Source organism: Balaenoptera physalus (genome assembly GCF_965194825.1).
Source record: "Balaenoptera physalus genome assembly, chromosome: 8".
NCBI classification, from domain to species: Eukaryota; Metazoa; Chordata; class Mammalia; order Artiodactyla; family Balaenopteridae; genus Balaenoptera; species Balaenoptera physalus.
This window is the reverse complement of record NC_138887.1, coordinates 7,325,680-7,349,977: the sequence shown is the minus strand read 5'-3', so window position 1 is coordinate 7,349,977 and position 24,298 is coordinate 7,325,680. Positions and strand designations below refer to the sequence as shown.

The 24,298-nt window shown below is 51.3% G+C and overlaps 1 protein-coding gene across 6 annotated transcripts in view; it reads right to left on the bottom strand.

The window, feature by feature from the left end:
* Window positions 1-854: 854 nt before the first annotated feature.
* TNS3 (tensin 3) overlaps window positions 855-24,298 on the bottom strand; it is a 234,898-nt gene continuing 211,454 nt past the window's right edge. For all 6 annotated transcript variants that reach the window (XM_082471501.1, XM_082471502.1, XM_082471503.1 and 3 more), the window contains 8 exons: window positions 21,929-22,060; window positions 18,285-18,380; window positions 17,476-17,553; window positions 16,606-16,683; window positions 7,572-7,740; window positions 5,341-5,409; window positions 5,212-5,238; window positions 855-3,640 (listed from right to left, as the gene is read on the bottom strand). In XM_082471501.1, coding sequence (XP_082327627.1) covers window positions 3,496-3,640; window positions 5,212-5,238; window positions 5,341-5,409; window positions 7,572-7,740; window positions 16,606-16,683; window positions 17,476-17,553; window positions 18,285-18,380; window positions 21,929-22,060 — 794 coding nt within the window. In that variant the 3' untranslated portion in view covers window positions 855-3,495. The remainder of the gene's footprint in view (window positions 3,641-5,211; window positions 5,239-5,340; window positions 5,410-7,571; window positions 7,741-16,605; window positions 16,684-17,475; window positions 17,554-18,284; window positions 18,381-21,928; window positions 22,061-24,298) is intronic.

The following is a 24,298-nucleotide window of genomic DNA, read 5'->3' as shown; positions in this document are numbered from 1 at the left end:
GCCAGCTCCTATCTGTCCGTGGCCACAATGGGCCCAGGTTCTGCTTCTTTCCTGAGCTGGAACAGAAGCAGCCCTGGGGGTTAAGCCACGTGGATGGTCACGCCTCAGCCCTGAGCCACATCTGTGCCACAGCCTGCAGTGGGAGAGGAAGGCAAGGCCGGGTGTGACCCAGTGTGTGTGAAGCTCTGGGGCCTGGCTATGATGATGCAGACTTGGGCCAAGGCATGTCCAGTGGCCACCTGGCATCCTGCTACGATAGCTGCTCCAGGCCTTAGGATGCAGAGGAAACGAGGGCAGCAGAGTCCTGCGTCCATCACCAAACAAGGGAGGGAGGTCAACCTCGGGAGGGGGCCCAGACCTGAGAGGGCAGAAAGCCAGCACAGCGGGGCTTCACCTGGTCGGGGGATGAACCCCGCTAGCCCAGGACAGCGGCAGGGCGGCGCTGGGACTGTCACCAGCATCTGCTGAAAAAACAGGTGAACCCACCACACGTTTTATATTCAGGTTCAGCACCCAACTCGGTAGACACCTGGGAAGTCCCATCAGAGGCTGATCTACACTGGAAGCTTCTTCCTACAGCTACTGGGACAGGGGCTTTCTACCAACATCAAAAAGGTAGCAGCTCCTATGATCAATACCACACATTATTGTTAAATTCTTAGAATCTCTGAATACAATTTTCAAAAGTCTCTGGGCAGAAATCAAACTATAATCCACTGATCCATAAACAATCCCCTTCAAACTCCCAAATACACACACACACCGGCACACCCAGACACGCACACGCGTGTCCACACCCGCACATGCCTTCTTGGGGCTTCCCATTCAATACGACAAACAAATGCCTGCCTCACTGAGGCTTACCAAGTTTATACTTTTATTATACTCTGAATAGAGATGATATTTAAAGAGCAAAGAAAATGACTATACAAAGGATTTATAGAACATTCATTTACATACGGGATATATTCTTTACAATATAAGAAAAGTAAAAATATCCACTACTAGGTAAGGCAGATAAGGAGACACGATGAGGTCTTTGATGCCGAGGATACACACGGAGACCCTTAAATGCGGTGTGACTTAACACAGTTATAGGTTAACACTGGAGGAATACAGCATAGGTTAATGAGCAGGTAAACAGGCCCTGGCTAGGACACCAGTGGGGTGCAGTCCTCGTGCATGCTCCAGGACAGTACCCCTGTGCCCACGGGCACCCCAGAAGCCAGATGCCTGGGGATGTTCCTTCCCCACCTGCCCCAGAGTCAGTGTTGGCGGTGGGGCTGCCTGAGGTCTGAGCACGAAGTTCATGGACTCGTCTTGTTCCATTTCATGCAATGTAACACACTGTCGTACCAGCTCCTCAGAAGACAGGGAATTGGCTTCCTTTCGTTCCACCTCAGAGGGAGCCATTTGCTGGGAGGACACCTGCTGATGCCCTTGACTACTGAGAGTAAAAGTCTCAGCTGCCAGTCGGTTTAAAAAGCAAATGTCGTGGCTTGCATGCTCTGGACGAGGACGGCCTCTGTGATTGGGGTCGTCGATGTCTCTCAGCCCCGCACCCCTCTCTTGCTCCGATTTCTACAGGAGCCCTCTCATCCTTCGTCAGAAGGATAAGGGACCTGGCCTGCGGTCCCTGGGTCAAATCTGGGGACAAGCATCTCAGGAGGAGGCCCCTCTGGGGGACAGCAGAAACCTCTGCTCCCCTTGGCTGAGTTCTGGCGTTAATGAAAAACGGAAATGCTAGACACCCCCAACCCCGGGTACCAAGGCATCAGGCCTCTGGAAGATGCCGGCACATTCTTCCTGCGTCAGGGAAGAGGGTCCGCGAGGACCAAGGCAAACATTTGGCACAGAAATGAGGCACTTGTGTTGGTGCATCAATAGGAGCTAAACAGTGGACCCACCCACCTGCTTTCACACACACACTCACACTCATACACACGTACGATGCCCACTGCGATTCGGCCAATCCCACCTCTGCTGTCGCCGAGTCTGTCTCTGCCCCACTTGAAAACAGAGAATCCACAAAGCACACTTCCAAACGCCAGTGTGGTGACCGCCACAGTGATTCCTGGTGTTTGAAGAGCTGGTGCTTGATCTGGGAAGCGGAGGACACGGGCAGTTCACGGGGGATGGAGAGCCATGGTGCAAGTGTCTTGGGTGATGGGGAAGGAGACCGGGGCCTCTTGCTCTGGGATCTTGCAGGACCATTGGCTTCTTCTCCCAAACCTCTGACCACTGGCGGATTCAGGTGGACAGACCACGGCTCTGCAATATGCACATCAGCGTAAGGAGCACAGCTGATTAGGTGGCTAAGGTGATGCAGAAGAGCCGAAAAACAGCGTGGGAGGACTGAGACCCCCCTCACCCTCCCGGTGCTCGGGAGCCAGGACACACGGATCCCAACAGGAGCCAACAGGCGGGGTGGAGACAGACAAGTGCTCCCTCGGGTCCGTGGTCCTCGGGATGATCTCTCCCAGGCCCCCGGATGGCCGAGAACAGCGATGTGGAGGAGGGCTGAGTCTCCAAGTAAGCATGTCCCACCCCTCAGGACCTTCCCCCACCCAGCAAGGATGTATCCACAGCCTGGAAATGACACATGGATGGTCAAGCGCTCGGGAAGGCTGCTTGAGGCAAAGCCAGCTTTCCGCAGCCGCCCGCAGGCCACGACGGCCCAGGGAGCGGCCAGCAGAGTCCGCAGCACCCGTCTTGGTGCATCCGACACGGGGACAGATGCTCCTCCCAGAGCCCCGGCTCGGCAGGCGGCAGCATTTGGACACCAGTACAGCACAGCAATGGCAAACTGTTATCATAAATAACTTGGCGTTAAGTAAAATATAAATTACATGGAAATGGGGTTTTACTCCAGTCTTCTCACTTTCCCCTCTCACGGCCCAGGGTGCCATTCAGACGAGGTACGTGAGCAGAGGTGGGGAGCCGTCCCCACGCTCAGGCTCTGGCCTCACAGTGACCGCATGACCTCCCTCGTCCTCCCCGCCCATCACGTCGTCCCCTTGTCCGCGATGCCCCAGTGCCCCGGGAGAGCCTGACCCGCATGAACCTGCATCCAACACGCTTCCCCTTCTCGGGTTAATTGGCACCTCCGTCGTGGGAGGACAGCGGCCCTGAGGTGCCCGCTGGACAGGAGCCCTCTGACACGGCAGTGGCGAGGCACCGCCGGTCACTCAGGGCCACTGAGGAGCGGGCCGGGGTCCCCTCCTTCCCACAAACACCAGAGTTCGCGGAACACGGGTCCCCACGTCTCCTTGCATGGTCCTTTCCTGCATGGGGACCGGGCAGGCACACCCGATGCCCAACTTCCTCCACCTGGAAAGCACTGGGCTACAGAAACGCGTCCGTGAGCAGTGGCTCTCAGCTAAGGCCAGCTGGTGGCAGGGTTGTTTGTCTGTATGGTTGGAGGAGCCCCTTCCCTCCTGGGCCTGGAACGTCGGGGTCACATAGGCCCTTCTGGAGTCTCTGGGCCGTGGGGGCTCAAATCTTCTTAGGGGAGCCGATCATGACCTTGGACACGAAGTTGACGATGGCGCTGGCCGGCTGCTCGGGGTCATGCTCTGCAAACAGGTGGCACACGTTGTCTGTGGCGCTGCCCTGCTTCCGGGCCACAAACCCAAAGACTCTGCAAAAGGAAAGCCAGGTCAGTGTGCCAGCCGCGTCCTATCCACACCACAGGACACAAACCTCCACCTCCTGTCGCACCGCCGCCGCCTCTAACCTCTGCTCCTCCAAAATCTCAGGGGCCGAGTCCCCTGCTGGGCACCTCCAGACGCAGGTCTGCACCCTCTCCGCCTCGCAGACCCTGCAGGGAGGATGCTGTGCCCAGACCTCACAAGGGAGGAACCTGAGGGGCAGGACCGAGGAGTGCCGGTCGCGGGTCTGGGACCTGAACCAAAGCCGCTGCTCCAACCGGGCCAGAACCCTCCAGGTCTGCCAGGAGGTCTCCTGAGCTCCACTCCCGAGTCTCTGGTGGAGAGGACCCTGGCTCTACCTCAGGAGCCGCCTACTCCCTGCTCACACCATCAGAGCAGACGGGCGCACAAAACTCCAGGTGCCAGCACCCCAGCCTCGGCTCCTGGGGTGCTGGGGTCTCTCCGTGGATGCCCACGATCCCACCCACTGAGGCCAGAGGATGGGAGGTTAAAAACACGCCAGGGGCTCGCTTCTTGGGCCTCATACCCCTGAGTTACAAACTACGTGCAGGTGAGGAAACTGTTCAAAAGCACAGAACAATCTAATATTTTTCTTAGAAGAACTGAAGCCTTTATCTGAATAAGCTTTCGGGAGCCGCAAACTTAACACAATAACTACCATTATCCAAACCCAAATCCCTGGACTTGGATAATGGTAGTTATCCCTTATCTAAGGTCTTTCTTCTCCTTCTCAGAACGATGAAGAATTTTTCTGTATGAGCTGACTGGTTTCCACACCACGGGAGGGACTGACTGACGGCACTCAAGTGACCCCCACCCGGGGCCCCACACTCCACACGGCTGGGATCGCCGTGGGCCCTGTGAGCCAGGGCCGGGGCGGCCTGGGGGCACTGCCCCCCCCGGGGGCTCCTACCACTTTATCAGATGCCAAGACAAACGGCAAACGTGAAATTGGAATCCTAGGATTGGACCCCTGCAGTTAGACGTTTGTGGTAATCAAATTTAGGTGACGCAGAGGACGCCCACCTGCGGGAACGCAGACAGCTCTGGAGGGTTCCGAGGCCGCGTGGCCACCGCAGAGCCTGGGCCAGGGCGGAACCGTGCTCCCTCTGGGCTGGGAAACAGTGACGCCCACTGCACTCACGCAGCCCTCGCTTCCAACACCCCAGCCCCAGCGCTGCTGCAGACTGTACCCCTCCTCAATGGCCAGAAACGCTGTGCAATCTCTTCACGCTACTTATTCCGTATTTTATGGGTCATATCTAAGTATTGCTCATTCAGAGGAGAGCAAGCAGAAAAGTTAGCCCTTCGCAGGCCCTTTCTGCATAAAGAGAACACTTTCATTTTTGTTTAACGCCAAACGCACTAACACAACATTGTAAATCTATATACTCCAATAAAAATTTTTTTAAAAAGGCCAAACCCAAACCCAAACCCATCAGCGTTATTTAGTCATTTTCCTCTTTGGAAATCTGGGGCAGAATTCAGCTCTGGAGGCGAGCGTCTACTAAGAAAGAATGAAGACAGGCTGGCAACGTACCTTGAGCAAGGGCCGTCTGTGATCCACCTTGCAAATTACAGAATAAGAGAAGAGTCATGTTAATTTCTTCATTAACTTAAAAAGCAAAGGAAGCACATGCATTGCTTAGTACAGATACAGACGTCTTACTTCCTGTCTTGTGGATCCAACGCACAGAAGATCACGCTGCTCACGGGGTAGTGCCTCCGAAAGAAGAGCCTGCGGGGACACGGGAGAGGGACAGCCCATTACTGGGGTTCTGCAGTGACAATGCTGCCCCGGGCAGACCCCCATGACGAGGTTCGGGGGTGCAGAAGCCTATTTTATGCTTTTACTGGTGGTCTGGAGAGAAGAGCAGAGTGTACGTTTGTGAGAAATCAGCAGACCTACGAAGCTGGGCAGAGTGGTTCCGGGAAAAGTCGGCCCTAGGAAAGGAGCGCGTCTCGGGGTGAAGGGAAGCACCTTGCAGAGTGAAATGGAGAAACTGCCAGCTGTGTGGAGGACGGGATCAAACTGAGTGAGGCCCAACCTTCCTGCCCTCATCCCAGGAAAACACCAACTGTCTACAGCCCTAGCAGCTGCCCGTGAAGAGGGTATCTGGTACAGACCACCACTCTCCCAGGACAGGAGCCAAGTCAGCCCCAACGAGGCATCTGACGGCATGTGGTAAACTGTCAAGGGCTGTGCACGTGAAACCTACTGGGAGGTGCTACTAACGCCGGGCCAGCACAGCCGCTGGGGGACCCACCAGAGGACTCCTCTGTCCTCGGTCCCGGCTCCTGTCACTTGTCCTTTGTTTCACTGCCAGCCCTCCCCGCTCCTCTGAGCATGGCCTGCCCTGTGTGCCCCACTCCAGCTGGGCAAGCGCCCTCTCCTCTTGGGGGAGGTGGTATCCCCAGAGGCTGGTGGCTTTGATCTGGGCAAGGAGAAAGCTCATGAGGAGAAGGAAAGGAAGAGGCCAGCGTAGGGCAAAGGCACAGGCAGAGCCGGGCATCTTTCAGCGGGGACCCTGAGGACACAGCCTCTTTTGCCAGGCTGAATGCGCGTTCCGCCTCCCGCAACAGGGAAGACCCTGAGTGCCACGGACGCGGCCCACCCCCATGGTTTTATAAGGACCCAGGGAAACTAGAGATACAGAAAAAGCACACAGGTAGCAGGAGAAAATAGAGAGGCTGTGAAGGAAGGAGCCGTGCTTTCTTGCCCGACCCCGTGTCCACGCTTCAGCTGAGCCGTACCGGCACCTGCCCGTGGATATCTCATTCGAGTCACTGACATCCCAAGATGGTTACCTCAGTGCAGCTTGAGAGGTGAGGAAACCGAGGGCATGGCATGAGGAACGTGCCACGGTGGCCCGTCGGGTAAAGCGCGGGGGGCAAGGACCCCAATCTGAGGGGCAGGACCCACGCTCCACCTGACACTCCACACCCGCTTCATCCTGAGAGCAGTGGGCGGGAGCTCTGGTTCAGGGACCCTCCCAAGCCCGGGACTAGCTCTGGAGCAGGGGCCGTGCCAGGAAGAGATCCAGGGCGCCAGGGTGAGCACTGCCCCACCGGCTGGTGCGGGGACTGGCCGCCTGCCCCTTGAAGCTCCGGCCATCACTCTGCTTTGAGGGCCGCTGACCTGGCTTCCTCGTTAATCACAGCAGGCTGTTTCCATAACAAATAAATAATAACTGCCTCTGAAATGCCTTGGATCCTGAGGTCAAAGTCTCTGCTCGTGGGAGGAACACGCTTGCCGTTGTTCCGTCCACGCACCTGACCCTGCTCTGTGCTCACCTGGAAACTGAAACAGCATCTACTGTCCAGATGTTCAAATGTTGTTAACTAAGATATAACAATATATAATATCTAGATAATAGTTAATAATTAACATTAATTATTCTTATATACATTATTATTATTATGTAATAATTAACATTATCTAGATACTGAAATAATATCTATCAAGGTCACACCCTCACCTGAAATGGGATGACCAACGATACAGAAGCAAAGATGAGTGGATTCTATCATAGTCTCTGAGTGTTTTTACAGAAATGACAAAAGATTTCTGCATTTGCAAATTACACACACACACGTGTGTGTGTGTGTGTGTGTGTAAGAGATACTCAAAGATCCATGTATCTTCTTTAAAATTTTACTGACATCTAAAAAAACAGCATTTGGGCCTAATGTCAATAGTTTATACGTGTCTCTGGGGACATACAGGACATCAGGGCCAAGCACAGATTCACTGGATCATTGATTCGTTCCAGGACCGCTGAGCTTTGCCGGGGTGACCACCGCACATCCAGGGGCCTGGGCAGAGCTGGTGGACGGTCTCACCCCAGGTGGGGTCAGAAGCCCCGCCCGCCCCACAGCCCGGCCGCCAGGCACACTCACTTCCTCTGGTTGTCCGTCAGGGTGATGCCCTGGGCCGACACCTTGAAATGCACGACCGTGGACAAAGGAGGCGGCTCCTGGACCAGGGTGATACTCAGGGCCTTCTGGATGGCTTGGTGGCCCGTGAGGGACTCCATCTCCACGGAGTTCAGGTACCACACGTTGCAAGCTGGAAGACGCAGAGGGAAGCGGCGTTAACGCGTCTGCCAGACACGAGGGCCCTGGGATTTATGAACAACATGCACATATGTGTGGCCAGGTATGTCTGAGGCAAACGCCCTTTACCCCCAATTCCAAAGGTGTGGAGTGACCCAGAGACGCACACGCCCCGAGGCCAATGCGGAGAATAACACCCCGTCCTGCACCCCCACCCCCAAACACACAACCCCCACCCCCCGCACTAGAGCCAAGGAAACTCCTCCCACTGGCCCAGGATGCGTTTCCACCCCTGCGGCATTATTTACACCTGGTGTCCCAAGGGTGGGCTGGAGGCACCTCCTCAGTCTCAGTGTGGGTCTGGGTGGGATAAGAACCCAACCACACCTGCAGTTCCAAGGAAGCGTCCCCAGAGGGCAGCCTGCAGCCTGGAACCCCAAATATCCTCCCTGCACGGAGTTGAAAGCAGCAGACATCCAGAAAGAGCTGCTGAGAACGAATGACTAGCAGTGACGGAGTTCTGAAAGCAGCAGACATCCAGAAAGAGCTGCTGAGAACGAATGACTAGCAGTGACTCAGAACACAGTCTGCGTGCAGAGCTGGGATGACTTGTCCTATCCACACGCTGCCAAGGGGGCTGGGGGTTTGTCCACCGCCATCTCCCCTTGGGGGAAGCAAACAGCTGAGTGTGAACGAGACTTTGGAAACAGACTGATGGCCCTTTGAGCCTGGATCCCCGCAGCTCAAGCAGAAGCTAACGTGGGACTTCGAGGCGTGTGACATCTGTGTGACTGTGGGACATTCAGACTCTCCCTCAAGTTCAGTCCTGCAGGAGCTGTGGCTTTGCCTGGCCACCCACCAAGGACGTGTCCCCCCCAGGAACAGAGCCGCTCTTGTTCCCCGCTCTGCCGGATGCAGCCTCTGCAAGTGAGCGGGGGCTGTCTTAACTCCATCTCTGAAGGCCTCTAGATTTTCACTAAACAGAAAAGAAAAAGCTTCCCCTCGACTGGAGCAATAAGACGAGCGCTGTGCCCTCGCCTGCACCACTTTCCTTGGGAGAGTCTCCCGGAGGCCCAGCCTCGGACCGGCTCCACCTCCACCCCCACTTCTGAGACTCAGCAGCACTCACACCTGCTGGCAGGTGTGCTGCCACAGGTGGGTTAAGAAGAACGGAAATAACGTGCAATGTCCCTGGTCTCAAGATGCAGGGCCGCTTATGAGCTGTTAGCCCTCGGTTCTCTCCACGGCCAAGGCGACAACCCACAGCTACTTTTTAAGAAGGTGAGAAGGTTTGAGGATTCGGAAACTTCCACTTCAGTGAACACACGATGATGGAGAAAGAAAGCAAGGCCTGGGGTTCGTGTAACAAATTCATCAGAAAAACGAGGCCCCTCCCTTTACCCTGGATGGGGGCGTCAGAAGCGGGCAGGCCGGAGCCCCGCTGACCTGAGCTGGGAACAGCTACAATCCTTTGATTTGCCGGAAGAGGCCTGAGTGGAAAGGCGGAGTCTTGAGGGAAGGTGGGAGATACCAGAGAACCGCCCAAGAAGCAAGCAGCCCCAAAGACAGGTGACGGTATCTCCTGGAGTGTCAACTTCACACGGCTCCCAACGCGCCCAGGAGAAAGATCGAGACGTGCTGGAAACGCCAGACTTCCCCAAACGCATGTTAACTGAGAGTTTCATCCCAGACACCAACTTCCCTCTATAAAGTTTACTGAACAAGTCACTTTTACTCTCTGAAAAAGAGCTTGGTATTTCACTCCTATAATTATTAAAATGACATTGTGCCATTAAGCAAAATCTTCAAAGAAGTTGCCAAACACAACGGTTTTCATTTCTCTGAGCTCCTCCTAACGTGGCTCATTCATTAGGACACTTACTCTGTGTCAGGCCTCGACTGAACATCTGAGACAGACTATCTCATCGCATCTGCACTAGGGTCCTACGAGGAAGATTCTGTTATCAGCCCCAATTTACAGATGAGGAAACTGAAGTGTAGAGAAATACGCCAGAAGCCTGGCAACTCCCCAGGGGCTTGCTGTGATACCCAACCTTCGTGCTGGCTCCTGCAGTGCTGAGGGAGGACCACCGGGTACCGGGCGCCAGGTAGAGAACACAGGCTCAGGAAGAAATTTCACGTAACATTCCTGAGGATGAGATGTGATTTTTTTTTTTTTTTTTTTTTGAGCTGTGAATTTTACTTCGAGACATTCCTCCGCCATAATGATGCCCGTCAGCAACCCCGTGTGATTGTCCTGACAGAGTGGCATCTTTTAAGCCACTGTCCCTCCTGCACATTTTGAGAGGCAGGGAGAAATCAGAGAGCCCTCCCTGAACGGCTGAGTTGCCGTGGCCACTGCTGCCCTCTCCGCGCCCTCTTGTTCCAGCTGGCGGCACTGCCCCATCTGAGGGCGCCAGGCAATGAGACACTCCAGGAAACTGCAGGGCCAGAGGCTGACCTGCACTTCAGCTCCTGTCTGAACTTGAAGGGTCTACTTGTGTCGTCTTGGGAAAGAGAGTGAGTTGGCAAAAGTCTTTAAAATGGCAGTTGCCCAAAGCTTTGATGAAATCAGGTGCTTTTATGAAATGCTCACGTCAACCAGGACAGCCTTTCTGGAAGATGATTTGGCATTATTTATCAGGAGGGTCAGAAGACCTGCCTGCACTCGGTAACCTGGAGGTCCCGCTCCGAGAGGCCTGAGACAGGAAATATTCCATAACCAGCTGAGACAGCTAACCTAGAGGTGAAGATATTTGAGCCCCATACTCATTTGGTGGGAAGTCAGTTGGGAACAAACTACGTCCAAAAGGAAGGGAATGGTTAAATTAGCCCCTCAATGGAATACCAACTAACCAGCAAATGGTAATCACGAACCCTGTATAGCAACACGGAAAAATGTTAGCGGTTTCTGGGAAAAGCAGAATAAAACTATCTGTGCCACGATGAGACCTATACAATAAAAGGCGTGTGTGCCTACGAACAGTTGGAGGTGTGCCTGGAAAATTTAAGACGGTTTGATTTTAGGAGGGTGACTATTCTGCCTTTGATTTCATTAGTATCACTATAATGATACTCATGCAGCTACAAAAGAGAAAAAAGAAAATTCTGATCTAGACACAGTGAAATCCCAGAAAATTGTTGTCCCTCCTCGGAGCAGAGAGGGGAGCCCTCCCTTCTCCCAGGCACGTCTCGGGCGGCTCTGCTGAGCATAGACCAGCCCCTTCCCTCCCCAGCAGAGGACAGATGGGCCTGCTGTGCTCGTCCCCCGGGGCCTGGCCCGACTCGTCCAATTCCACCTGAGGGTGCGTAGCTGTGGTGTGATGTTGAACGGGAAAGCGCCCGACAAACCCGCGGCGGGAAGCAGAAGTGTTAAGGTCCCAGGTTCTCGCCCAGTCCTACCACTGCCAGAGATTCAGGGTCTGAAGGCCACAGTCCAGAACTCAGAGAAAGGAAGTCATGCAGGAAGGTAGCCTTCCAAGTGCTGTCTGTGGTACTGACAAGTTAGAAGCACGCTAACCGGGCAACCGTAAGGGGTGGAATCAGCCGGTGGACGGTTCCTCGGCCACTGAAAGTGAGACCTAGGCTGTGTTTGCAAAAAACATGGGGAAACCCCTTATGCTAAGGGGGAAAAGGAAAACAGTCAGTGGTTGTACCTGGGTGACAGGTCTGTGAGGAATTCATTTCTCCCTTGCTTTTCTGTGTCTTCCTTTTTTTTTTTTAAACTGGAAGCATTCCTATTACTTTTATAAAGAAAACATCCTTTACGGTACGGTACGTTAAAGACACAGCCCTAACGTTTATGGGATATCGGGTGGGGTTCTCGTGCCAGGGCCTTCAGCTGCATTCCACGGCTTCAACAGAACCAATTAAGAGCTGACACTAAAAACATAAACAGCAATTCTTTTAGAAACTGGAGCCACTCATAGCGGCCTCGGTATCAGATGAAAAGGGATTAAACTGAAGAGAACTGAAAGTCTGTGCCGCTTGCTGAGAGCTGCCCAACTCTGCAGACACCCCTGCGTGTCAGCTTCTCACCTCCACGCAGAGGAAACGGGCCAGGGAATCTCGAGGAGGCCTTGCAGGGCCAGGGGTCTGGGATTCTAAGTGAATTCAGACAACAAATGAAACTTCGTGTAAAGGGGAAAAAGAACCACTCAGTTTCCTTAAGGTGATCAGGGACCGGACAGGCTGATCACCTTCCCACCACGGTCACTCTGCACTTTGTTAACCAGCAGCTAGGACCCAGAACTCTCTGCAGCATCCTTCCTCTTCCAGCTGCGTATCTGTGTCCTGACTCGATTCCTTCCTTGCCTTGTCAGCCGTGAAGGTAGCTGGATGGAAATGTAAACCTTTTGATGCGTTTTAGAAACAAGAGATTTTTAAAAGGACATAAGCTCAAGGCAGTCATAATTTAACCCCCATACATAAATGCCCAAGCAGAGGATTAAATAAGACCTCCAGCTTCTGCGTGAAGTCCTGTCCCTGGGAGGCTCACCCGTTAGAAAAGCAAAGCATTCAGAGCTACTGATACGCGCCATAGATTATTTGAAAAGATGATAGAGTGTAACTAAAAATTATAAGCCAGAGCAGAAGAAAAAGCTTTAATATCTAAAAATAAAGGCTATCATAGTTCCTTATTGTGATCAACTAATTCATAGATTCATTTACTAATTCAACATGTTTTGGGAAAAGGTTAGGTAACGATGAAGCTTAAGGAGAAACATGAAATGCTGCTTGTGATGAGATGGTAATGAACCAAAGTGCAGAACCCAGAGGCGTATGTGCCCCAGTGCTAACTGCCTGGGGTGGGTGAGCAGGGCGGTAACCCTGAGACACCAGGTGGTGCCCCGATGGAGGCCCAGGCTCTGCCAGCCTCGCAGGGCACGTACTCTGGCAGGGTTGGCTGCCATCATTCTGGAGCACTTTTCTTGAATGAGGTTGATACATGAGTTGCAACTTAAAAATCATTAATGACATGTTTTTTAAATTTTAAATACATGTTTTAAAAGGTGCAGTTGAAACAAACATGTCAATCGGAGTAGACCTGATTTCACAGCCTACCTCCAAGGTCAAGTGCGTGGGTGAGCAGTTCACCAGCAAGGCCTGCAGCAAAGTCCAGCATGTTCCCCGCAATTTTGCTGGGACCCAGAGACATGGGGACAAAGCTGCTGCTTTAACGTAAGGTAGCAATGAGCCCTAGTGGGCTCCACGGACCCCCTGAAACAACCCGGGGGCTGTGAGCTCATGGTCTTCGGCATGGGGACACTGCCTCACAAAGCTGCCGTGGGACCAGCCCTTTCAATCGTGTCTTCGTAGGAAAAGGACGAGGCCACCGCACAGCAAAGGCCACTCCTCTTGGGCCAATAAAAGTGTTTTTACACGAAAGCAGAGCGGCAGGAACACAGCCACAGCTTACGTGACCACGTTACAGTTCCCAAGGCATTTTCAACATCCTATTCATCTGGTCCTGCAGCCACTGTGTCGGGGAGAGATTATTACGATTATGTTGAGGTCCGCACGGCTAAGTGACCTGCCGGAGGTTGAGCCCCAGGTGGCAGGGCCTAGACTGGAACCCAGACTGGATACAGGCAGGTGCTTCCTTTTGAGGCTTCAAGTTCTAGCACGCTTGCTATTTTGGACAAACTCCTGTCACCTTTGTTCTGGCCACGGATAACTTATCCTTTAAGGATAGTCTATGAAGAGTTCAACACTAAAAAAAAAATTCCTTTTGAAAACAGAGAGATTTTACTTTAGCTGGGTAATAGAGTCAGTGATGTATAGTTTTACAGAGAAAAACTGCACAGACGAATAATGCAAATTGTACAGAGGAAGCAACAAGAAAATACCGGTATCTGCATATTCCTTCATTACGGAGTCACAGCTATAAAGTACTCTACAGACATGAGGCGCAGATAGAAGTATTTCTAGTCAGTCCTCCCACAGACTCAGAAACTCTCTCTCCAACATTTCTGAGAGTAAATGTCTACCTTGAATGAAAGACCTCCAGTGGGGGAACTCAAGGTTTGGAGTCAGTGGGCCCCATAATTCTCTCCAGCTGTGTCCCTCCCTCACAGCGACACACCCACAAGAGCCCTGTGGTCTCTGGCTCGTCCACAACCCTCTTAAGCTGGGGTCACTAGGACTGCATCTAAGGCTGCAAAAATGACCTGGCCTGAAACTAATAAGCTATTACAGCAAGGTTTCAGGATACAAAGTGAATACACAAGTCAATCGCTTCCCTATATAACAGCAGAGAACAAGTGGAATTTGGAGTTAAAAACACAATCCCATTTATATTAGCACCCCCACAATGAAATACTTAGGTATGAATCTAATACAACATGTATAAGATCTATATGAGGAAAACTACAAAACTCCCACTAATAAAATCAAAGAAGTAAATACACTAAATATTCCACATTCATGAACAGGAAGACTCAATATATAATTATGATGTCAGTTCTTCCCAACTTGATCTGTATATTCAATGAAATCTCAGTCCAAATTCCAGCAACTTACTTTGTGGATATCAACAAACTAACTCTAAAGTTTATATGGAAAGCAAAAGACCCAGGGCACCCAACACAATATTGAAGGAGAAGAACCAAGTCAGAAGACTGATACTACTTGACTTCAAGACTTACTATAAAGTGACAGTAATCAAGACAGTGTGGTATTGATGAAATAATAGACAAATAGATGAATGGAACAGAATAGAAAGCCCAGAAATAGACCCATATAAACAGTCAATTGATCTTTGACAAAGGAACAAAGGAGATACAGTATTGCAGAAATAGTCTTTTCCATAAATGGTGCTGGAACAACTGGACAGCCACGTGTGAAGAAAACTAGACACAGACCTTAAACCCGTCACAAAAATTAACTCAAAATAGAATGGATATAAATGTGAAATGCAAAACTATAAAACTCTTAGGATAAAATTTAGATGACCTTGGGTTTGGTGATAACTTTTTAGATACAATACAAAAGACATGATCCATGAAAGGAAGTATTGATAAACTGGATTTCATTAAAATAAAAAATCTTTTGCTCTGAGAGACACTGTCAAGAGAATGAAAAGACAAGCCACATCCTGGGAGAAAGTAATTGCAAAAGACAAATGTCACAAAGAAGTGTTATCCAAAATATACAAAGACCTCTTAAAATTTAACAAGAAGAAAACAAACAACCCTATTGAAAAATGGACAACCTTAACAGACACCTTACCAAAGAAGATATGCATATGGCAAACAAGCACATGAAAAGATGCTCCATGTCATATGTCATCAGGAAAATGCAAATTAAAACAACAAGATAGGGGCTTCCCTGGTGGCGCAGTGGTTGAGAATCCACCTGCCAATGCAGGGGACACGGGTTCGAGCCCTGGTCTGGGAAGATCCCACATGCCGTGGAGCAACTGGGCCCGTGAGCCACATCTACTGAGCCTGTGCGTCTGGAGCCTGTGCTCCGCAACAAGAGAGGCCGCGATAGTGAGAGGCCCGCGCACCGCGATGAAGAGTGGCCCCCGCTCGCCGCAACTAGAGAAAGCCCTTGCACAGAAACGAAGACCCAACACAGCCAAAAATTAATTAATTAATTAATTAATTTTTTTAAAAAACAAAAAAAAAACCAAGATACCACTAAACACCTATTTTGAATGGCCAAAATCCAGAACGCTGACAGCACCAACTGCTGGTAGGATGTGGAACAGCAGGAAGTCTCATGCATTGCTGGTGAGAATGCAAAATGGTGCAGCCACTTTGGAAGACAGTTTGATGGTTTCTTACAAAATAAACATACTCTTACCATGTGATCCAGCAATTGTGCTCCTTGGTATTTACCCAAAGGAACGGACAATTATGTCCACACTGAAACCTGCATGTGGATGTTTATAGCAGTTTTATTCATAATTACGGAAATGTATAAACACTCGAGATGTCCTTCAGTGGGTGAATGGATAAACAAACTGTGGTACACCCAGACAATGGAATATTATTCAGCACTAAAAGGAAACAGCTCTCAGACCATAAAAAGACATGGAGGAATCTTCAAGGCATACTACTAAGTGAAAGAATGCAGTCTGAAAAGGCTATGTATACTGTCTGATTCTAATCATATGACATTCTGGAAAAGCAAAACCACGGAGACAATGAAAGGATCAGTGGTTGCCAGGAGTTAGGGAGGAGGGATGAATAGGTGGAGTACAAAGGATTTTTAGAACATTGAAACTATTCTGTGTGATACTGTAACGGTGGATACATGTCATCAAACGGTTGTCCAGACCCACGGAATATACACCAAGAGTGAACAGCAATGTAAACTATGCACTCCGGGTGACTATGAGGTGTCCATGTAGGTCCATCAACTGTAGCAAATGTCCCTCTCTGATGGGGGACGTAATGAGGGAGACTGCGCATGTGTAGGGGCAAGAGCTATATGGGAACTCTCTGCACCTTCCTCTCAATTTTGCTGTGAGCCTAAAACTGCACTAAAAAATAAAGTCTAGTAATAAGAAAAGTGCCCCGGGGAGCTCGCTGTCTGGGGGTCTGTGTCACCCTGGGTCAAACTGCGGACTCATTGATCTCTTTAACATTTCCAGCTGGAGGGGCAGGTCGCCCACATTCTCCCAAATGAAACCCAGCCTGTGACATTTACTCCACTGAATTTGGCCATCTTCGGCCTGCGGAGTCCTGGCCCTGCCGCCAGGACACTTGAAGCCCCACCCAGCCCAGCCCTGTGGCGGCTTCTACAGAAGGAAACCTCCTCTGACACAGCAAGGAAAGGAGCCCAGACCGAAGGTAAGAAAGGAAGCTGTGTCACTGAGCCCATCCCTGCCCAGGAACCTGGAGGAGCGGAAAACGCAGCGGGGACTGACCTGCCCCCTGCTTCAGTAGCTCGGCCGCAGAGTTGGCCGCCGTTTGCGGAGAACTTTCGGCTCTTTCCTCCAACGGGTCTGCAGGAAGGAGCAAGAAAACGCAGAAATAAGTCCACCTCCCAGGCAAAGAATGACCATGACAATGTGTATGCTCATGACTGAGGCCCGGACGGTGACGCACAGGCTCTGCAGAGCTGGGCCTTCCTCCTGCAGACAAGAGCCCAGCGCAGAGAACCATCACCACAGTGCAAGCAAAAGCTGGGATGGCACAGCCCAGCAAAACAGCTTTCTCACCTCCGAGTTAATTTATATGAACAATTGCATTTTAAAAGGTAAGTCACATTTGCCTGTATTTTAAATTAATCATGTTTCTGGAATATAATACAATTATGTGAACTTGAGATTGTCTAGGAAAGCGGGGATATGCCTGATCGCCTGCTGTGGGTGCTATTTTTAAAAATCTTTTCACCGTGAATATTTTGAAACAAACACAAAGGTAAAGACAATAGTTCATCCAGCACCTAACGTCAACAATACCAACATTTTGCTGACTTTGTAGAATTATAAAATTTAAATGCAAATGACCTGGAAGGTCTCTGAGTCCAGGCATTTTATAATTTTGAGCTACACAATCTTGGCTCCAAGGAAACTTTTCACAAAGCCATGACATAAAGACATGACCGGAGGCTGCAGGGGCAGCGGGCCACCTCTTCTTACCTGACCTGGGTGAACTATTCAGGGTTTACCCACAGAGTAGGTGATGGAAAGGAAGTTCTGGTCTGATTTTTCTCAAGGAATCTCTTTGGATCCCAACACCCTGCGGGTGATACCACACAGAGCCAGAGCAGCCCCCAGGCCCCGGCAGCGTACCTCTATCCGGAATGAGCAGTTTGCAGGGCAAAGCCAAGGGCGTGATGGAATGCTGACACACCAAAGCCGTCAGGCTCCCTGTGAACAGATGAACAGCAAACAGGCGTTAGCACCGCCCTAAATACTGTGTTGCTCAGCCAATTTATCTGCTGAAAGGAGGCTGCTGCAAAGGGTGACCCCTTATATTTTTAGCACCCGACATGCTCCATTATTGTGGGAATTTGTGCAAAACTTCAACGAAGCCGTAAGTTCAGCAGACGGCGAAGGGGCAGATAAAGGGAACTGCAGATGATTCTCAGCAAAGACACGTCATTACCAATTCATAAAGAACAAGTCACACAGTCTGCTGAATCTGAGACAGCTCCCACGGGTACCACCAAATCATCTCTGTAAGGTGACGCTTTGGTTTGCTCAAGCTCTGCCTGTGAGCTCATGCCGTCTTTCGGACATGCCTGCAGGGGCGGGAAGGCTCTCGTCTTACAGGGAGCCTGTGCTTCTCTTGTGCCCGGAGGGCGGGGGTCACACTCAGGCCCCTACCTGGTCCACCCTTCTCTGTCCGCCTGCCTGGACCGTACCTCGTGGAATCTGCATTTCCAGTCCCAGCACCGTGCATTTTATTTGCTTAGTTCTGAGAAAGCTTTTAAGAACAATTTCATATCCAGTTTATTTGAGAGATGGTAACTGAGGAATCTCTGAATGGGGATGCAAAGTACACGCTCTGCGTGAAGCCCCAGCGGAGTGACGGCACTGAGCAGACGCAACGCGTGCTCGTGGGTTCAGAACGCCAAGTCGGGCTCTCAGCCACTTACCAAAATACGGTTCATTGGAGCACCCTTTCAACCGTACCCCCTTCGGGGTGCACTCGATCAAAAAGTGCCGAACGAGTTCACTGGCCAAATCTCCAGCTGTGGGAGAGGTTAAAAAGAAAGAGAAGAGAATCTTTCAAAATGAGATCATGGGAGGATGAGAGAGAGGGAAGGAGAGCCTGGCCCCCGCAGTAGGTTGGCTGCCAAGAACCACTGTAGGAATGGTAGCTGGGCTGCGGGAAGGCTGGCTGAGCACTGCCCGATGGGCAGCTAGAATCCCCTCCAGTGACTGTGCTTAGAGGTGGAGGGGTCCTTAGGAGACAGCCTCAAACACTGCAGAGTTCCCAGGGACGGAAATGAGCAGCTAAGAGCTGGGAACATGGACCCCCAGCTCCTTTGCCTCCTACCTAAGAGGAGAACTTAGAAAGACCCAGACACAGCATGATGCCCAAGAATGAATCACTGGAAAGAGCTGGAAGGGTGCCAGTCTTCCGGGTAAGATTTAGCCAGGAGTCAGGTACACAAGCCCCTCCTGACAGCAAGCCCTCTAATCATATTGCTGCTACACAGACCTGCGTTCATGCCAGCCCACGAGCCCAAAGAGAAAGTGCATCATGAAAAGCCACAGAATGGCAAACTGTCTGATGGTGGAAAAGTACAGACAACGAACAGAAGAAAAAGAAGTCACTGCACTATGCTAATGAGTCCCGCAGACACTCACATTCACGCTGCGCAGTGTTGCCGTCCTGCCTCATCCAGCACCCTCCCTGGGAACGTGTCTCCCTGGGAACGTGTCTCCATGGGAACGTGTCTCCATGGGAACGTGTCCCCATGGGAACGCGTCTGCCTGCCAGTAACTTCTAACATTTCTGACGGCAGGACCTGCTAGAGGTGGGTATGGGCCCCACACCTGGCCCATAGCAGGCTTCCCCAGTGATGCTTATTTTAAACAACAGTGACTAATATCAACAACATCGGTGTCAGCATTTCACAGGGGCAGTATAGCTGGTAGGAAGGGAAATGAGCAGATTCCATAAAAGGCAGTACTGAATAAAAATGGGGACAAGAACATTTTGCCATTCAGTTGTGGGAGGAAACTGATCCACGGCTTCCAAAGTGAAGGCAGACACAGAGTGTGGTCTGGACACCAGTGGTGAGAAGTGAGTCAGTGGGGGACCCAGCTGCATGGGGATTCGGAGACCAGCACCCCACACATCTGTCGCTGTTCCGTCTCCGGGGTACCAGGGGTGGGTGGTGACTTGCTGGGCTTCTTCCTGGTCAACTGTCCTCTCAGATCTATCCTTAGACTGTGAAATCCAAATGCCAAATCCAGGGGCCGGGTGAAGGCAAGGCAACCAGACAAAATTTCACCCAGAGGATGCGCCTGGCAATGTGGCATGTCCTGAAGTCTGCTATTCTAATATGCTCTATTTTGTTGCCTTTGCCTGAAGATTGAGACAAAGTGGGCCTTAGAGGCGGGATGCAGGTCTGGAGGTAAGAATTATATAGCACCATCTGTGTTTCCAAAAAGATAGTGCATGCAGTAAAAAAAAAAAAAAAAAAAGTTTTGGCCTTGCTTTAAAAGCTTCAGCTGAAACCGAGGAGTCCGGGAGCTGCCACGCAATCACTCAAGCTCCCTCATCACCCATCCCTGTCTCCACAGACCCTCAGAGGTTCCAGTCCTGAGACTCTGTTCTGATACAATCATCACTCAGCATGTTTCCAAATACCGCCAAACACCTTACACCCTCCACACTCAGGGCCCAGTCAGCTCTTGAGCTGCAAAAGCCTCTGTTTAAGCCACTCGAAAGCCAGTGGAGTGTTTGGTGGAGCTTCTCATGCAGGAGTTCTGGATGCCCTGGGGCCCTACTTCCAAGGCTCCCCTGTTCTGCCTGATCTGCACAGAGCCTTCTCCCCCTTCACTTCCAGACATGACAATAGCCACGGATCTGGGCTCTGAATCACCTGCCCCTTCTCAGCCTCGCCCCCCACTTCTATTCACACAACCACTACCTTTGCCCAAACCGGCCATCTAAGTTTCCTGAAAACCCCTTGGCCATGCCTGAAGCCGGACCCCTTGGAAACCAAATCTCATTCTTCAAGGTGTAAAACTCACTCCAAGGCAATTTTCTCCAGGAAGCTTTAAGCAGAGATTTCATCCCAGGATTTGGTACTGGGCACAGAGCGTGAGTGAAGCAGGTGAGTGTCATTTTGTTTAAACACCAAAGGTTCAGAATCTGTGCTTACCCTGATCCACCCTCGCCCCACCCAGGTGAGCCCAGGTGCCCTAGGAAGAGCCATGTAACTTGCCGACATTCCACTCCACAATCTCCATTTAGGGGAAAAGAATCTTTTCCCTTTCCTTACAGTTTGTGGCATAGTTGGTAAAAAAAAAAAAAAAAAGGGCAAGGGGGGCAGGGTGCGATAAAAAGAAAGAAAAGAATAAACCAGAAACCACATATTAGGGGACAGAGAAAGGGAGTAAGTGTATTGATTTGTTGGGAACCGAGCTCGTGCCTGAAGGAGAGGTGAGAAACGACCTAGTGATATTGTATTTGAATGGGTGGTATCAACATGAGCTCAGGAATTTTTTTAAATGATACATTCCCTAGCTCAGGTCCTAGAGAGAAGGCGTGGTACTCCAATAGCAAAGAGCAAACCTAGCGATTAGATCTTGGTTTCTAGATACCGTTCCCCAATAAAAAGAACTAAGGATCTTTAGAGAAATGGCTGGGGCAGGGAAAGTACAAAGTAAGCCTAAAACACGTTTGCTGTTTCAGAAAGCTGGCGTGCTCATGGACTAATGGGGGGTATGTCAGAAGGACAAGGGGCCGCTGGAAGGGCCTCACCTAGTCCAAATCCAGGATCCTTGGAAACCAAAAAGTAATGGTGGCGATGGATTACAACACACAGGAAAGGGCATGTAGGGGCTTCCCCACAAGGTTGTCACCTATGTTTGGGTACATGCCTGTGTGCTTCATAATAATGCTTACCTGTGCATGCAGGCATCGCAAACTCTTCTATACATGGTTATGTTCATGACAAAGAACATTAAAAAGGTAAGAAGAAGCCTTGCCCGTATTACACGGTATTCGGCTAGTATTTGCCACCTGTGCAGAGTGTTGGACCAGAGAGGAAGAAGGCTTTGTCCTTCCCCCTAAGGAAGGATAATCTCATGACTCCAGGCTTGCACTGGCCTCACTTTCAATCCATCAAAATACTCTACTGGGTGTAGGAACAAGAACCGTGTATATAGTATGCCACATTCTATGTAAGAGAAAAGGAAAAACGCATGTTTGTGTGCAGTGGACAGATAGTGAGAAGACACGCAGGGATTTATTATAGATGTCTACCCACAGGAAGCAGGAGGGAACTGAGGCATACAGGGCTGAAAATGGGAGCAAAGATGCCTTATCAGAGGACTTGCTCCATTGCTCTGACATCTGATCACCCAACAAAGCAATAAAAAAAAATTTACAAACAATTAACCTTCCTTCTTGAGCCAAGACAGTACTTACCAAAATACACCCGAAAAAATGAATAAGAAGAAGAAAAGCTGTGAGTGCTGTTCCAGGTCACCCACCATCTCACGGGCACAAAGGTAACTGACAGGCGAGGTGCCGCTGAGAAGAGCAGGCGGGACCCACCTTTCTTGTTCAGCTGCAAGACGGAGGGCGGGGGCGTGGCCACCTTCATGGCCAGGCCATAGGCGCCTCGGAAGGAGTGGCTGTCCCTGACGATAAATGACCCGGGTTCCTTGTCCTTCAGCATAGCGATGGCTGCAGAGGGGAACAGAGAGACGTGAGTGTCTGCCGGGGGAGGCCACGGCCTGCCTCCACTCAGGGCCGTGACAAGGGTGAGGGAAGCCTCTGTGATGACCCGAGGTTTCCTGGGGGCCTGACCGTAAAGGACACAGGGACACAGGGTGACCCGTCCCTTTAGATCACAGAGGTGCTGCCTTCACACACGACTCCTGTGAACCCCGCAGCACCTGTGAAGGCCAAATGAGGACCCCCACCCCCACACCTGACAGCCCAGGAAACCGAGCCTCACTGGCACAGGTGCCCAGACCAGGTCCCAGTACACACAGTGTGACGGAGCGGGAAGTCAGGCGGGGCTGCCACGCACTCCCCGCCGTGGCCCTGCCCTACGTCTCCCCGTGTGGCATTTTTCTTAGAGATGTTAGAAAGTGCGCTTTCAACTTTCAATAGAAGGAAAGAAGTTTCCAATCCCACTTTCTGAAGACCGTGAGTGTACCCCAAAAGTTACTGGATATCTAACACGAATTCCAAGATTTGCCCCAGGGGGATGGTAGGTGGCCCTCCGTCCCGTGGCTCTGGGGCAGGTGTGGCAGTTATGGTCAATTGTTTCCAGCCTGGACGAGGCTGTGAACCTGTATCGATGCGGCCGTCCCCAGTCAGTCAGGGCCGCGAGCTGCACCTGGCACTGCACCTTCCACCTGCCCCTGGTGAGGCTGGGAGGCATGTCACACTGATTGTCACCTAACAAGAACATCCCTCCCCTTCAAGCTCAAAGTCTGGCTCCCCCAGGTCCCACGCTCAGGATACGGGAAGAAAGAGGGATGGATGGGTTAGGGTGACAGTAACCTCAAGTTGATGCAGCCCAGACGCCAGCGAGAATTTTCTCTAGTAACCAGAACATCTCTCAGAATGTCTCTTATAAACTTTCCATTTTACAAAAAGAAAACCAGGGATTTAAAATATAAGGCACTAGAAAATTACAGCCATGGAAATGCCGCCTTTCTGTAGAGCCCAAGGCGCCGTCTGGAGTAGATGGGGGGCCCGGACATAAACCCAGGAGTGGCAGGAAGCCCCGTCACGCCTCAGGAAATAACCCCAGGAAGCCCTCTGTCCCAGGCCCCCTGTGCACCCGACTCCAGCCCCAATCCCCCGGCATGGCATTTGCTTGGCTGCAGGATGAAACAATTGGTTTCTTGTACACACTCTTCCATGGCACTGCCCCAGCCCCTGCAGGACAAGGCCATAAGGCAGGAGCTTGTACACTGCCGCATGTAGGGGACGAGAGACAGAAAAGCACAGCGCTCTCCAAGGGGAGCGGGTTTGGTGTGACCCTGGGGGGTGCAAGCCTGATGCAGTGGAGTGAAAGCCCACCTGCTGCTCCAGCAACTCAAGGCCGGGGAGGGGAGGGTGGGTGGACACCACGGGGGACCCCAGGCCTTCGCAGCTGATTTTGTCTCATAGCATATGGGGGCTGAAGACGTATTATTTTTTTAACGTAGGGGAAAGATCACTTACAGAAGTTATAGTTTTCAATTGTGATAACCTCACCAGAGCTTTTTCTTTGTAAGCCATGATTTTATTCACTGTGGTGGAAAAAAGCACCCCAGCCTCATGGGAGGCAGACTTCTGGGCAGCAGAGGGAAGGCCGGCTCTGCTCCGGCCCGTCCTCCCCTCCCAGACCCCATCCCTGAAGCCAGGCCAGCTGGGCACAAGGGAGCCGGGGTCTCACGCGCCCGCAGAGGAAGCCTGAGGGCGATGCGGGACTCATTGTTTCTGGAACGGAAATGAGCCCGCATTGAGGGTGTGAGAAAGAGCTCGGGCACACCCAAGGGACCCTCATCACCTCTCTCCCTGCAGCTGGTGTTCTCAAGGATTCGAGGGCAGAGGCCTGAGAGCGCGGCTGGAACCACCATACTTAATTTCTACTTTACTTTCCTCCTAAGGTTTTTAGGTTCACCTTTAAAAAGTCCCAAGGTACTAATCTTGCCATAGTAATATGGAAACAATTGTGCCCCAAAACAGGCTATAGGGCTTTTTTTTTTTTCCCCTCCTGAATCTCCCTGAAATTTCATTACAGTTTTTCCAGAAAAAGGCATATCCCAGCAGTTACAACAAAACCCACGGATGGCTTTCTTCCATCTGGAGAAGTTGGCACACCCAACAGAACATTCATCTGTGTAGGTGTTGTCTACACAAAATACCTAGAAAATAGAGGAAGTTGTGCTTTCGGAGTCCAACTGGAAAAATCAATGCCCA